The sequence below is a fragment of the Silene latifolia genome, chromosome 4 (genome assembly GCF_048544455.1).
Source record: "Silene latifolia isolate original U9 population chromosome 4, ASM4854445v1, whole genome shotgun sequence".
NCBI classification, from domain to species: domain Eukaryota; kingdom Viridiplantae; phylum Streptophyta; class Magnoliopsida; order Caryophyllales; family Caryophyllaceae; genus Silene; species Silene latifolia.
Window position 1 is genome coordinate 1,012,227 of NC_133529.1, and position 13,025 is coordinate 1,025,251.

Consider the following 13,025-nt stretch of genomic DNA (forward strand, 5'->3'; position numbering starts at 1 on the left):
TTCCGGAGAATTTTGTTCCGGTACCCTCAAATCGCGAAAAACCGTATATTATACCCTCAAGAAGTCATGTCAGTTTTACTCGTACACTTGTTGCAAATTCGAATCCTCTATATGATTTACCTCTAATAAAAAGAATGACGAACTATCATACGTAATACGTAATTTATAGAATCCAAACACAATGATTCAATCGCTTTAGTATAGAAGTTACCTGGCCAGTGAGTCGAGAATACTGATTCAGATTCAATCGCTTTAGTATAGAAGTTACCCGGCCAGCGAGTCGAGAATACTGATTCAGTGTAACATTGTCACCAAGAGCAACCCGGAAACGAGAAATTTTTGGGAGTATTCCAGAGCCTTCAGTCATCTGACACCGATTTGGGAGTAAAGACTCCCAAAGATGTCAAGATAGAGGGAATCTGGTATGCACAAAACTTTAGAAATCTCATCCCTGAAACATGAATCCAAAAATCATACAGTATAATTCAAGAAAGGCGACAAAGTTTGAAGACAATATATATGCAATCGTGCAGAAACTACAATTTGCAGAACATTTATCAGTAAACTAGAATACTAGATTGTCTACAAAAGGCAAATAAATATTCAGCCTGTAAACCACAGTTGAAAATGTTCTTAAAGATATGATACAAAACTTTAGAAATCTCGTCCTTGGAAATGGGTTATGCAGTTGTCTATTTTCTCTTCCTCCTTTTTCTACGCTTATCTTCATCACTATCGCTCTCATCAGAACTGCTGTCGGATTCTGATTCAGAGCTTGACGAGTCGGAACTTGAAGAGCTTGAGCCAGAATCAGATTCATCCTCTGATTCTGGTTTTTGTTGTTGCATTATCATTCTTGGCATGTTCTTGAGGTATTCTCTCAAATTCTCTGTTAATCCACCGAGCCCAATGGACGTGAAGAAGTTGATAGCAAAGCGTGTGTTCCGCGGGTTATCTTTAGGGAAAATTGACTCAAATGTATCATTCATCGATGGATCATTTAGCCGTTCATTGAGTAAACGGATACCCAGGTGCTCAGACAATTCCTGCATTAAGAGTTCGAACAATCAATGAACAACGAAAAAAATTACAAACATATGGTACTCCGTGGTTAATAGACATAAACTGCTACGCAAGTTAGAAGTCTCCCAAGTAATCACCGCAAACTAAGAAAAAAAAAACTTGAAAGAAAGAATATAACTGACGCTCTCCAAATACCTGGAAAAGGATCTTGATGAAGATACGGGATGAGGAAGTCGTATCCTCCTCAGTCAGCCGGATGTACGATAAGACATGCCATGGGAGAGCATTAGTGCCCAACAAATGCGCAAAGAATTTGGCCACATTACGTAACTTATTCGTCTCAAGGCGATGGATCATGGAGTACTGCTGGACAAAACATGTCTCAAAATTCTCCTGGTGCACTTTATTTATCATACAGAATCTTTGACCCAAAAGGCCATAATACCTAAGATATGTCCTTTCTTGGCTGCAACATTCCAACAACATTATACACAGCTCCATCTGCATAGACATACAAAAACACATCACAAGTCTGATATAGGAATATCTTGTAACCCAGATAAAAAATTAAAGCAGGCAACGGTTCACACATCCCGAAAACCACTTGAAACACTCAAACAAGTTTGATCAGGGCAAATCAAGCACAATAAAATTCTGCAACCATCTTCCCCGAACCAGGAGAAAATAACTTGCATAAACAAAAAGGGGTACAGAGAAACATATGCAAAGGTAGCTGTGCAATTCTATTTAGATCGTAACTTTTGGCAGAAGATACTAAACAATTCTAGTCTAGGAGTGAGAAGGAATTTGCTATTCCAGAGAAGGAATTTGCTATTTCAGAGAATTACATTTTGGTCCACTAGATAAAATGTAGACACACTGACATCAAAATTATAAGCCGTAAAACTGCAGATCCCCAGAAAATATAGACTAAAGAGTGATACTTAGCCCTCAGTTAGAATAACAAAATAGAAATTATTCACTTATCAGGGCTTATGGTAACTTTCTCAGACTATACCTTGGAACACATTATTAGGTTTCAATGCCTTCAAATACCACAAAGACAGACTATATAAATACACCAGTCGCAAAAACATACCAAAGTAAGAGGCTATAATAATGTGCCATATAGTCCCACCTTTGAAGTACGTCCTAACCAATTCACGATTCGCGCTTATAGAATGTGTGTTATATGTATTTTCACTAAGCAACATGATAGAATTCGCTTTTAACAATTAGCGATTCGTAGGGTACCGAGCGAATTCGGTAACCATGGGCCATATAGTCCCACCTTTGAAGTTATGGAAAACATCATGCATAGCGAAGATTAAGTCATAAGTGAAGTACACAGCCTAAATTGTCTCCATTAACCAAGGTCAAGCAAGACAAAGTCAGGATGGTGTGCAACAAGGCCAACTGTAAAGAGAAAATTAAAGGACAGAGTAGTAACCTCTTGTCCAGGCTCAAGCTTGATTTTTAGTAACTTATGGCCAGCTTCTTCGAAATCAACACTGGACATAATTGTCAAATATATTGTTCTGCGAAGATTAACAAGATTAGTCTCTGTAGCATCTTTTATCTGCATTTGCTCCTCGTCATCCTCCTCATCTTCATCATCATCATCCTCCTCATCAGAGCCAGAATCAGCGTCTTCCTCGTCCTCTGACTCATCTCCTAATATGGACTTCTTCACCTCTTCATACTTCCTCTCATTTTCCACAAAATTAGGATCCTGCTTGAAAACATCTGCAAATAATGTACAAGTGACCAAGAATGAGTCAATTAAATCAAGGCATGGAAGCTCAGTGCACGTGTCAGACTCGGTAGATCATGGTAGAGAAGTAGATTGCATTTTTGCCGTGGTAATAGGGTCGCACTTAGTTAATGCTCACCAAAATCCACGCATGCAAGCAAAATTCAGGAAAAAACAAATAAAAAGAAACACGGAGGGACCCCCGCAATCCAATACCTATAGAAGTCTCAGGATCTATCACATCATCTTCTAGTGATATCTCGTGAGTCAGCTGATCTTCCGGCTCGACAAGATCCAGTTCAGGCCGAACAGCAGGATGCCCCTGTAAATGCAAATGGTCATAATTTTAAGTATTCAGGCACTAAGAAAATTAAGTTAGTCTACAAATACAATATTACAAGATCTCAAACCTGAAATTTGGCTTTTCTGATGGCAAATAGGCCTTCAATCAAAAACTGAACTCTCTTGTCGATTTCTCCTTCATGCAGGATTCCACGAAAGCGCTCAAAGATACCTGCAAAGTTCATCAAATCAAAGATGCAATGAGTATCCAGACTTAAATAAAATTGCAAGTGAATTTCTCAAAAAGTCCCGAGTTCAAAACATCAAAATCATATGTGATAAAACGGCTAAAAAGGAGAAGCATTTCACTAGCTCAATAATTACAAAAGCCGCCTTCATCCTACAAAGAAGTATACCACGAGAAATTATCACAATATACTAGTAATCACATGTTCAACATTTCTTATGTTGTTATCCGTAGTTACGGTTCAACAATTCCCTAGTGCCTACAACCTCCAAAGAACTAAACTCATATGGGAAAACTGGGAAAGTACATCATGGTAACCCGAAGCTATTGATCAAATCACATAAGGGGTCAAAACCTGTGTCAGAACTCACAAATTCTAAGTGAGCATGTATGCTTGAATTCAGCATGTTGGCAGACCGTACACCAATTTAAGGGGACGGCACATAAAAAGGAAATAAGGTGCTACGACATGGCCGCCACATCAATAAAATAACTAAAGGAGCCTAAGGAGGTATACTTGTAAGAGTGTAAGATGCTCATATTTCGAATTCTCAGCTACTTGAGTTATATTTGTCAAATTTGGTTAGAAGCACCCATACAGCATAGAATGTCTAACTACTGAATATGAAGAACCATCATGCCTTAACTTCAAATGGCTTCCTTTAAGAGTCATACCCAATTACCCATACACTTGTGTTTAACACAGGTATACCAACAGAGAGATGCAATAGCATTGTAGTTAGTATATGAGTATATGACTAGCAAAATCTGAGATATGACTAACAAACAAAGGATGCATTGCGATAGTAGACTCACCATGAAGACCCTTAGGACAAAGGTCTTGAAGAATGCAACCACATTCCTTGATGAAATCAACAGCGACTTCAACACTATCATCAGTAGGGTTAGCTAACAGAATGGTAGCCAGCTCCAACGCAACGATTTCATGAGCAACTTGCTGGTTCACCAGATGCGCAATGAACTTAACAGCAGCTAACAATTGAGGCTGACAATAAAATAAACCAATGAATAATTGACCCCAACAATTTTTTTTCAAAAAAAAAAGAAAGAAAAAAAGAGAGAATTAGACACGAAAGAACACATAAACACACCTTATCATTGCGCTTGAAAGATCTCTTAAGCTGCAAGACAATCCTACGCAAAAGAAGATCCCCAATTTCAGGAAACTTGGTATTGACAACAGCAACCAAAGCAGCAAAAACATCGGTGAAACCAGGGGAAGCCATTTGAGATTTCATACAAGACCGGCAAAACAAACCCCTTCCCCTAATGAGATTCTCACTAAACAGCTCCGGGATAATGTTCTTGATATTAGTTGCATTAACTTTGTTAACTAAACCATTAATACTCTTCCTGAGAGCATCCCAAGTCAAGCGTTGGTATTCGGCACTAGCTTTATCCTCAATCTCCTTCATCATCCTCGCCAACTTGAAAGGCGGAATATAAACCCCTCCTGTCCTCCCAAGTGTAGCAAGAGGACCACCCGGATTCTCATTCGGGTCCACAGCCTTTTTGGGCTCTACCTTGACATCATCTCTATCATTTTTCTTCACCTCATCGCGTTTATCTTCCCTAGTGTTCTCCCTCCTCTCCGATTTCCTTGCCCTATCCCGTCTTTCTCTCTGCCTGGTATCGCCATCAGAACTGTCGGAATCTTGACGTCTCCCATTCCTTCTACTACGATCATCCTTATCCTCCAATCTCTTATTACGATAATCCTTATCCCGTCTTTCTCTCTGCCTGGTGTCGTCATCAGAACCGTCTTTCCTTGGCCTATCCCGTCTTTCTCTCTGCCTGGTGTCGCCATCAGAACCGTCTTTCCTTGGCCCACCCCGTCTTTCTCTCTGCCTGGTATCGCCATCAGAACTGTCTTTCCTAGGCCTATCCCGTCTTTCGGAGTCTCGCTCCCGTTTCTCCCCTCTCTTCCTAACCCTATCTGCATCAGAACTATCCGAACCACTTTCCTTACCAATGCTTCGCTCACTGTACCGCTCTCGTTCTCGCTCTCGGTTTCGCTCGCGTCTCGCGCCTCTCTTCGTAACCCTATCATCATCGGAACTCTCCGAATCATCACTCCGACGACGATGTTCTCTCCGTTTAACATCATCATCCCTTCCTCTCCGACTACTCTCCTTAACTTCATACCTATCTTCCGCCATAACTGGCATCTCCAACTTCGAAAACTAATCAATACAAAAACAACTTTCCAAATCTAAAATTTATAAAAATAATTAAATGAAAAGCACCTGATTGAAATTGAAATTCGTTGCGTATCGACAGGTAGAATTGAATTGAATTTGCAGTGTGTTGGTGATCTACTGGTTTGAATCTCCGATTGATGAGTTTAGGTTTAGGTAAATTAGGGTTTTGGTGAATTGGGGGATCTCTGGATAGAGAGAGACGGGAGAAAGAAAGCGGGAGGATTGACAGAATTAGGAACGCTTATTATTTAGAGGTGGTAATGGTAAATTGGTAATTAGGTAAGTCGAGTCGGACTCGAGTCGAGTTGTTTCAGGTTCGGGTTATTGTCGGATTAATTCGAGCCATATATACGTTTGTGGGTTGGAGATGATGGGCCGTTCATGGATCCCAATTTTGATGTACATTAATTTGCATAGTAATACGGGCTACGGAATTATACTAAATACAAATGGGCCTGCACTCAAATGTCAAAATTCCATTTTTTTTTATATTTTCTTGGTTCAAATGAAAGCAAACCCCAAAAATAAAGGCTATGTTTGGCAAACGATAGAAGCAGATTAATGATAACAGATAGCGTTAGCAGAATACGGTTAGCAGATTTTAGTAGCAGGTTTGACCATCATATGAAATTAGCATAATTTAGAAAGCGTGTTTGGTAACTAGCAGATTATATGACAAATCTATTATTTCCATGTATAAACTCAATATGATATTACAATATGCTGCTATTAGCAGCATATTCAAAAATAGTAGATTTCGACCAATATGCTGTCTGAATATGCTATTAACCAAACACGTAAAATTAGTAGATTGATTGGTTAAACTATTATTTAAGCCGGAATCTACTAATTTTACCTAATATGCTGTTTACCAAACAGGGCCAAAATAGAACTTAACTAGCTATGATATGAGGAATTGTCACCCTAAGAATATCTTCGCAGAGGATGGAACGAAGTTCCAAATGAGGAATGTCTAGAAGAGTGGGAGTTGTATCAGAGTTTACTCCTCGATTAGCGAGCCAATCTACACCTTAATTATTAACCTGACGATAATTATGTTCAAGAATGATCTATCCATTGCCTTTTTGTATAATATCCTTGCATCTTTTAACAATTGCCTCCAGGCCGTTACTTATTAATTGTTTGTCCTTGATTATTTGTAGATTATTTGTATGTAAGCTTTATTATCCATATGGATTATGAGCTTGTTAAAATGGAGTTAAGTACCTCTTTTCAAACCGGTTAATAGAGCAAGGAGCTCAACACGCATTTAAGAACAATAGCCCGAGAAAAAGAAATAAGTTGAAACTTGAAATGAAATTACCCATCTCTTCCTTGAAGATACCACCACTACATGTGAGCCCTTAATTATCCTTTGACGCGCCATCCGTATATGGGCCGACATTAAATATTTTATCAAGAATTCATGTTAGTTGTACTCTTACACTTGATTGTAGTTCAAATCATCTACCTTACTACAAAGCATATCATTAACTCGAATTAAAAAACAATAAACTAATAAACGTACTTTATAAGTTATCACGAACATTTGTGACATTGATTAAGCTAGAGGTCATTTTTAACTTGGATTGAAACATCAATCTCATCAAGAATAATTCGACCCGACCAAATGGATAATTACGACTCATGATAGAAAGTAACTCCACCGTACCCTTGCTTTGCTTTCTCATAATTTCTTCCAAGTTAGCAAGCCAAAACTGAGAAGAGGTAGTTAGTGTTGGGTAGATGAAAGTGACATGAGTGTACATTATTCACTCAAGTGTTAATTTAGCTCATGAGCTATATATGTGATTCATCTACATTGTATTTGTACCCGACTTCCTATCAATATCAATGTGCGTGGGCAGTTGGGGCCTATTTAACATAAACTTCCTTAGTTTCCCCTATTATGGGAACTCTACGTTATCACCCACTTGGAGCTCGTAAACAAGGGTTCATCTATGACGTAGCCACTAACATTTACGGAGTAATATAAAAGGTAACAAATAAACGTGACTGGCGAGTAATTGTTTTTTGTAAGACGTAACCCCTTATTATTGTAATTGTAAAATAATCTAGTATGAATATATATATATATATATATATATATATATATATATATATATATATATATATTTGGTTTAAACCGGGGTGTTCACCGTCGACAACAGTGTATAATCTCCTCGTCGCGCGTGCTCTCACGAAGAGGTAAACGGCTGGCCAAAGCATTTGCTCCATTCTCATTGGCAGGGATCGAACCCCTGACCTCATGGTTAAGGGATGAGGTGAGCAACCACCACACCAAATACATTTGGTTAGTATGAATATATATAGTGTTACTGAAACCCAATATGACCACCCAATATTAATCGTACCCGTCACTAAAAATACTAAGAATGAAAATATCTAAACATCTACTTCACTTATTTTCAGGGGCGGCCATGAACCTGTCCATTCGGCTCGCCGCACCGGGGCCCAAGCCCACTAGGGCCTCCTCTTGACCAAGGCAAAGAATAAGAGATGATTGATGCGCTGAATATGCATTAAATCTTACCCTGATTTATTCGAGGAGGAGGAAGTTAAGCTTTTACAAAAATAGTTGGAAGTGTCGGGTTCGAATCCCTTGCTTGACATTTCTTTTTCTCTCTCTTTAGTAGCAACCACTATTTTAAACAGTTTAGCATTATAGGTGATTTATTGATTTAGCTTAACAATTTTCATATATTTATTTTCCATGAAACATATCATTTCGAAAACAACACTTGTTATAAATATTTTATTATTAAGTAAGTTACATTACTCCATTTTTTTCATTTTATCTTATTTATCAATTATTATTTCGTAAAAAAAATGATAATAGCCGAGCTAAATGAACTAACAGACGAAAAATATGATTTGTTTATATATCCTAAATGCATTATGATGATCGTAGACACGTGGTATACTGTTTATGGGTTTTACCTGATTCAAGACACCTAATAGATTTAATACTTGGTATTTGATAATTTAAAGGTATCAAATTGTACGCATTTGTAAGACTTGGTGATAGAGTCAAGAAGTGTCGAGTCACTAGGGCCTTCTTAGGCCAAGTATGCTTTTAATTAAGGGTCTTTTTTGTCGGAATCAAGAGTTAATCTTCCCGCCCCGATGGTTGTCATAACTAATGCGTTTTGATTCATGTGTGGAGCTTCATATGAGGATAGAACCCGGAATCCCATGAGCGAGCCTCTAGCCACACTAGTAGACAAGCAATCACGCGGAGACGACCTTACATGAACCAGTTACGGAGCCGACATTCCTTGCTAGGAAGCATGAAGGCTAAGTAGTGAAGAACTCATGTTGAGGAAGTGAAGAAGTAATTCGTTTCAGGCAATTTGGCAGACTGCCACCTTCCACAGCAGTCTGCCACGGCAGTCTGCCATTCATCCGGCAGTCTGCCACGGCAGTCTGCCATTCATCCGGCAGTCTGCCGTTGTGCTGTGCTCGTGACTTTTATTAAGCCCGTTGGCTTAAATTTAAGCCCAAATCCCGTATTACCCTAGAATTTCGTGCAGCCTTATAAATACCCCTCATGTTTGAAGACCTAGTGAGCACTTAAGCATTGAATAATCTCTAGAAATTTGTAGTATCAAGAACAATTTATTTTGGGATTCAAGTTGTAATCTTTCTTTGTTTTTGGGTTTTATGAAGACTATGGAAGGCTAATCCTTCCCTACTTGGTGTAATCCATTGCAAGCTTTCATCTTTATCATTGTATTGACTCCTTAATCTCTACTCTTTCATTTATTTCAATTTCTAAGTTTTAATGACATGATGAATGTTTTGTTGTGAGAAGTAATTACCCTTGCCTCTTTTTCATTCATCTATTGCTTGTTGTTGCAAAGTTGCTTGCTTTTGTAATAACTTGTTGAAGCATCTCATGATTGTTGTTATCTTAGTTTAAAGTATCAACCTTTGTGAGTAGAAATTGATTGTATCATAGGATTTGTTGGTTTAAACATTTCTTTGTGATATCCCATTTACTTTCCTCTTGGTTTTGTTCTTCATGCTCTTGGTTACAATTCTTACATGGTTTAATGTTAGAATTTGTAGTTGAAGTAGGATTATCATTGTTGGCTTAGATAGTGGTAATCACTTGCTTGAGGATTGTTGTTGGGTAAATGAAAACTAGAGAGAAAAGAGTCTTGCTTTGAGAAAAGTTGGAACTTGTAGGATTGCACCAAGTCCTCCTAATTATTGAACCATCTTGCTCATCAAGTGCTTGTGTTATTGCTTGTTAGAATAGAATTGCAAATTTCACTTTGTCTCATGTCACAAATCAACTCCAAAACCCCCCTTTTTATGTCTCTCTATTGTTTGCCATTGTGAATAGTCATTGTTTGTCTATAGCTTTGTCTTTAATAGTCAATAGTTTACATTTCAAGTTTTTAGCTTAAAAGACCTTCTCTTGGGTTCGACCCTTACTTGCACTATATTACTTTATCATTTAGAGTAGTCTAGAGTATAGTTTGGTTTTATAAATTGTTAATTTGTTAGGGTAATTCTAGCTTTTTACGACACCTAGTTTTGCGTTACCACTTGGAAATTATGAGATGATTATAACAAGGGTCTTCATATAATACATACTGTAAAAAATTACTTTTGTATATAACTTGAAAAATATGAGACGATTATGACAGGGGCCTTTATATAACATTTTGAACAGGGCTTCGAAATTCTAATGGCCGCCCCTGCTTATTTTATATTAAGAATGAAAATATCTTAAACCAATTTATAAACATCTATTTCACTTATTTTGTACGTCGTGGGGCTTACAATTGGGACATGTTAGTTGCGTGTTTAAAATATTATTCCAATTTATTATTGAATGTAATTTAGTATATGGGGGTCGGAATAAATTAATTTAGTTAATACTAATATGAAATGAGTAATAATAACTTATATTTAAAATGAGTATATTCGTTTTAAATTTAAAACAAGATTAGATATGACTAGTAAAAAGTCTATCCCATATAATTGAAATAGGATATTTTTGAACCTGTTTTAATCCTAAAATAGATATATCCGTCTAAAAAGAGACTAAACATACGAATAAATGAACTATCGAAATATCTAGAATGCTAATAGTAACCTAGTTGTTGGCCTCATACAAGTCAAGAAAAAACTGATCATGACTTCCCTTGAAAACATTTACTTACTTGAAAATGGACAACTAATACTCCACTTCTCTTTGTATCCTCCTCTATTTAAACCCAAAATACTTCATTTACCCCATAAAATTATAACACTAAGAACTTAATTATTAATTGGAATATAATTTAGATAATTAAAAATGGAGATGGAGAAGAGTAATAGAGGAAGGAAAATAGTAGTGGCAGTAGATGAGAGTGAAGAAAGTATGCATGCTTTATCATGGTGTATAGACAATATTGTTGTTTCTGAACAAACCTCCGACTATTCTACTACTCTTGTTCTTCTCTATGTCAAGCCCCCTCCTCCTCCTTTCTCACCTTTCGATGTCGCTGGTATGCTTCTTATCCAACCACATCCATTTATATCTATATCTATATCTATATCTGTATCTGTACATCCGAGACTCCTTTAATCCAACCTTTATGGTAATTCTATGTAGTATCAGACCTACCCTTGCTAGTAGGGTGGGACCGTCTCTTACTAATATAGAAATTATTTTGTTTCAGTTTAAATTTTACCTCTTCTGTTTCAAGTTCGCTACTTATTAGATGGACAATATATAACTCGAAACCTTAATACGAAGAGTTTACGTAAAAAAATGGGACTTTTCATGGAAGAAATACGAGTACTAATTTGATAAATTTGTTATGTGACAGATTATTTGTTAGGTAATGATGTAGTAGCATCCATGGAAGAGTACTCAAGAAAGCTTGTTGAATCAGTGATGTCTAGAGCACAAGCAATTTGTACTATGAAGTACTCCAATAACATCAATGTACACATCATTTAGCCATATTCTATATATATATATTAGTTTCTTAGTATAGTCGTAATTTAATACTCCATCTGTCTCAATCATTTGTTTAACTGACAAGTCTTTTTCATTGATATTATAGATTAAGGTGGAGAAGAAAGTAGGAAGTGGAGATGCTAAACAAGTGATATGTGGAACAGTTGATAAACTAGGAGCTGATATGTTGGTCATGGGAAGCCATGACTACGGATTCTTGAAGAGGTAATATATTAAAATATTATTATTTTCTCGATTTTACTATCAAGTTTTGATCTAAACATGTACGGAGTAATATTTATTTAATCATATATATGTATTTTAAGCTAAACTTAAAATAATCCAGGAGAATATTAGATATGAATTGTTTTATTTATGTCCGTCTTATATAAGGCTCGCTATTATTAACCGTCGATCGTAATGTGTTTATGTAATTAATGTAATGACAGGGCTCTTCTAGGAAGCGTAAGCTATGATTGTGCAAAGAGAGTTAAGTGTCCTGTGGTAGTCGTCAAGCATCAAGAAACCAATTGAAGATCCGATAGATTTCTCTTCATAAATTTTGTATAAATCATGATGTTTATTTTAAGTAATGTTAATGTTATTAAGTTTAATCGTCATTTGCTTTTTCGTTAATTAGTCGCTCTGTTTACTAATTATGTATGGCACAATATGTGCATGTAAACCACCGATATCAAGTCATATAGGTTGTAAATTATATTCCGTAGTTGTTGAGAACTAGAAAATGAGTTGAAATTTATTTTTCCTTTATAAGAGCTCAACAAATTGAAAAATGAATTGACTATACTAACGATATTAATTTTATTACTTCGTAGTGCGTATTTAAAAGATGAAATTATATATTTATTGTTAACCAATAGTGGCATATTATCAAAGGGCCTTAAGAAAACCATTTTAACCAAAAACTAATTTAATGGCAGTACTTATCGCAGTAGTACTTGTAATTTATTAAACTCAACATCATAAGATGACACCCTATGACGACAATATTCAGGACGTGTCGTTTTATCATTGGTTCAATAATGAAAGTTCAGTACACTCTTCTAGTCTTTAGCAATACCAAATTGTCATAGTGCAATGTTTTGGACTTTGGTAGCTTAATTTTCTTGTTGATAGAGACCTCTTTAGAATTTAGCATGACTAGCAAATTGATTGCAATTGATGTGCAACATAACTATATAGGCAAATTACCAGTAGTACACGGATGTAGTGTTGGCATTGGGCCGTGCTGGGCCGGCCCGTGTGCCTTCCCCAAAAAATGGCCCGACTCAGGCACGGATATTGGCTGGCCGTGCCGTGCCTGACCCACTCACCCAAACCCCTGCCACGGCCCGCTCCTGGCACGCACAATTTCGTGCTCGGGCCGTGCCTGGCCCATGGGCTAATCGTGCCTGAAACGTGGGCCGGCCCAATAGCCTTAGTATTTTTTTCTAAATACTTTTTTATTTATATAAATGATGAATATTAATGATTTAAATATATATTTTATTAAAT

The 13,025-nt window shown here is 36.9% G+C and overlaps 2 protein-coding genes across 2 annotated transcripts; one reads left to right on the top strand and one right to left on the bottom strand.

The window, feature by feature from the left end:
- Positions 1-455: 455 nt before the first annotated feature.
- Positions 456-5,850, bottom strand: LOC141652465 (uncharacterized). The gene is made up of 7 exons (XM_074459937.1): positions 4,418-5,850; positions 4,122-4,311; positions 3,187-3,290; positions 2,993-3,098; positions 2,474-2,769; positions 1,219-1,524; positions 456-1,046 (listed from the first exon to the last, which is right to left on the bottom strand). The coding sequence occupies exons 1-7, from the start codon at positions 5,492-5,494 to the stop codon at positions 693-695; spliced, it is 2,433 nt and encodes an 810-aa protein (XP_074316038.1). The 5' UTR covers positions 5,495-5,850; the 3' UTR covers positions 456-692.
- Positions 5,851-10,752: 4,902 nt separating this feature from the next.
- On the top strand, positions 10,753-12,130 carry LOC141651964 (universal stress protein A-like protein). Its single transcript, XM_074459650.1, has 4 exons — positions 10,753-11,052; positions 11,377-11,495; positions 11,617-11,735; positions 11,960-12,130. The coding sequence occupies exons 1-4, from the start codon at positions 10,860-10,862 to the stop codon at positions 12,042-12,044; spliced, it is 516 nt and encodes a 171-aa protein (XP_074315751.1). The 5' UTR covers positions 10,753-10,859; the 3' UTR covers positions 12,045-12,130.
- The last annotated feature ends 895 nt before the right edge of the window (positions 12,131-13,025 follow it).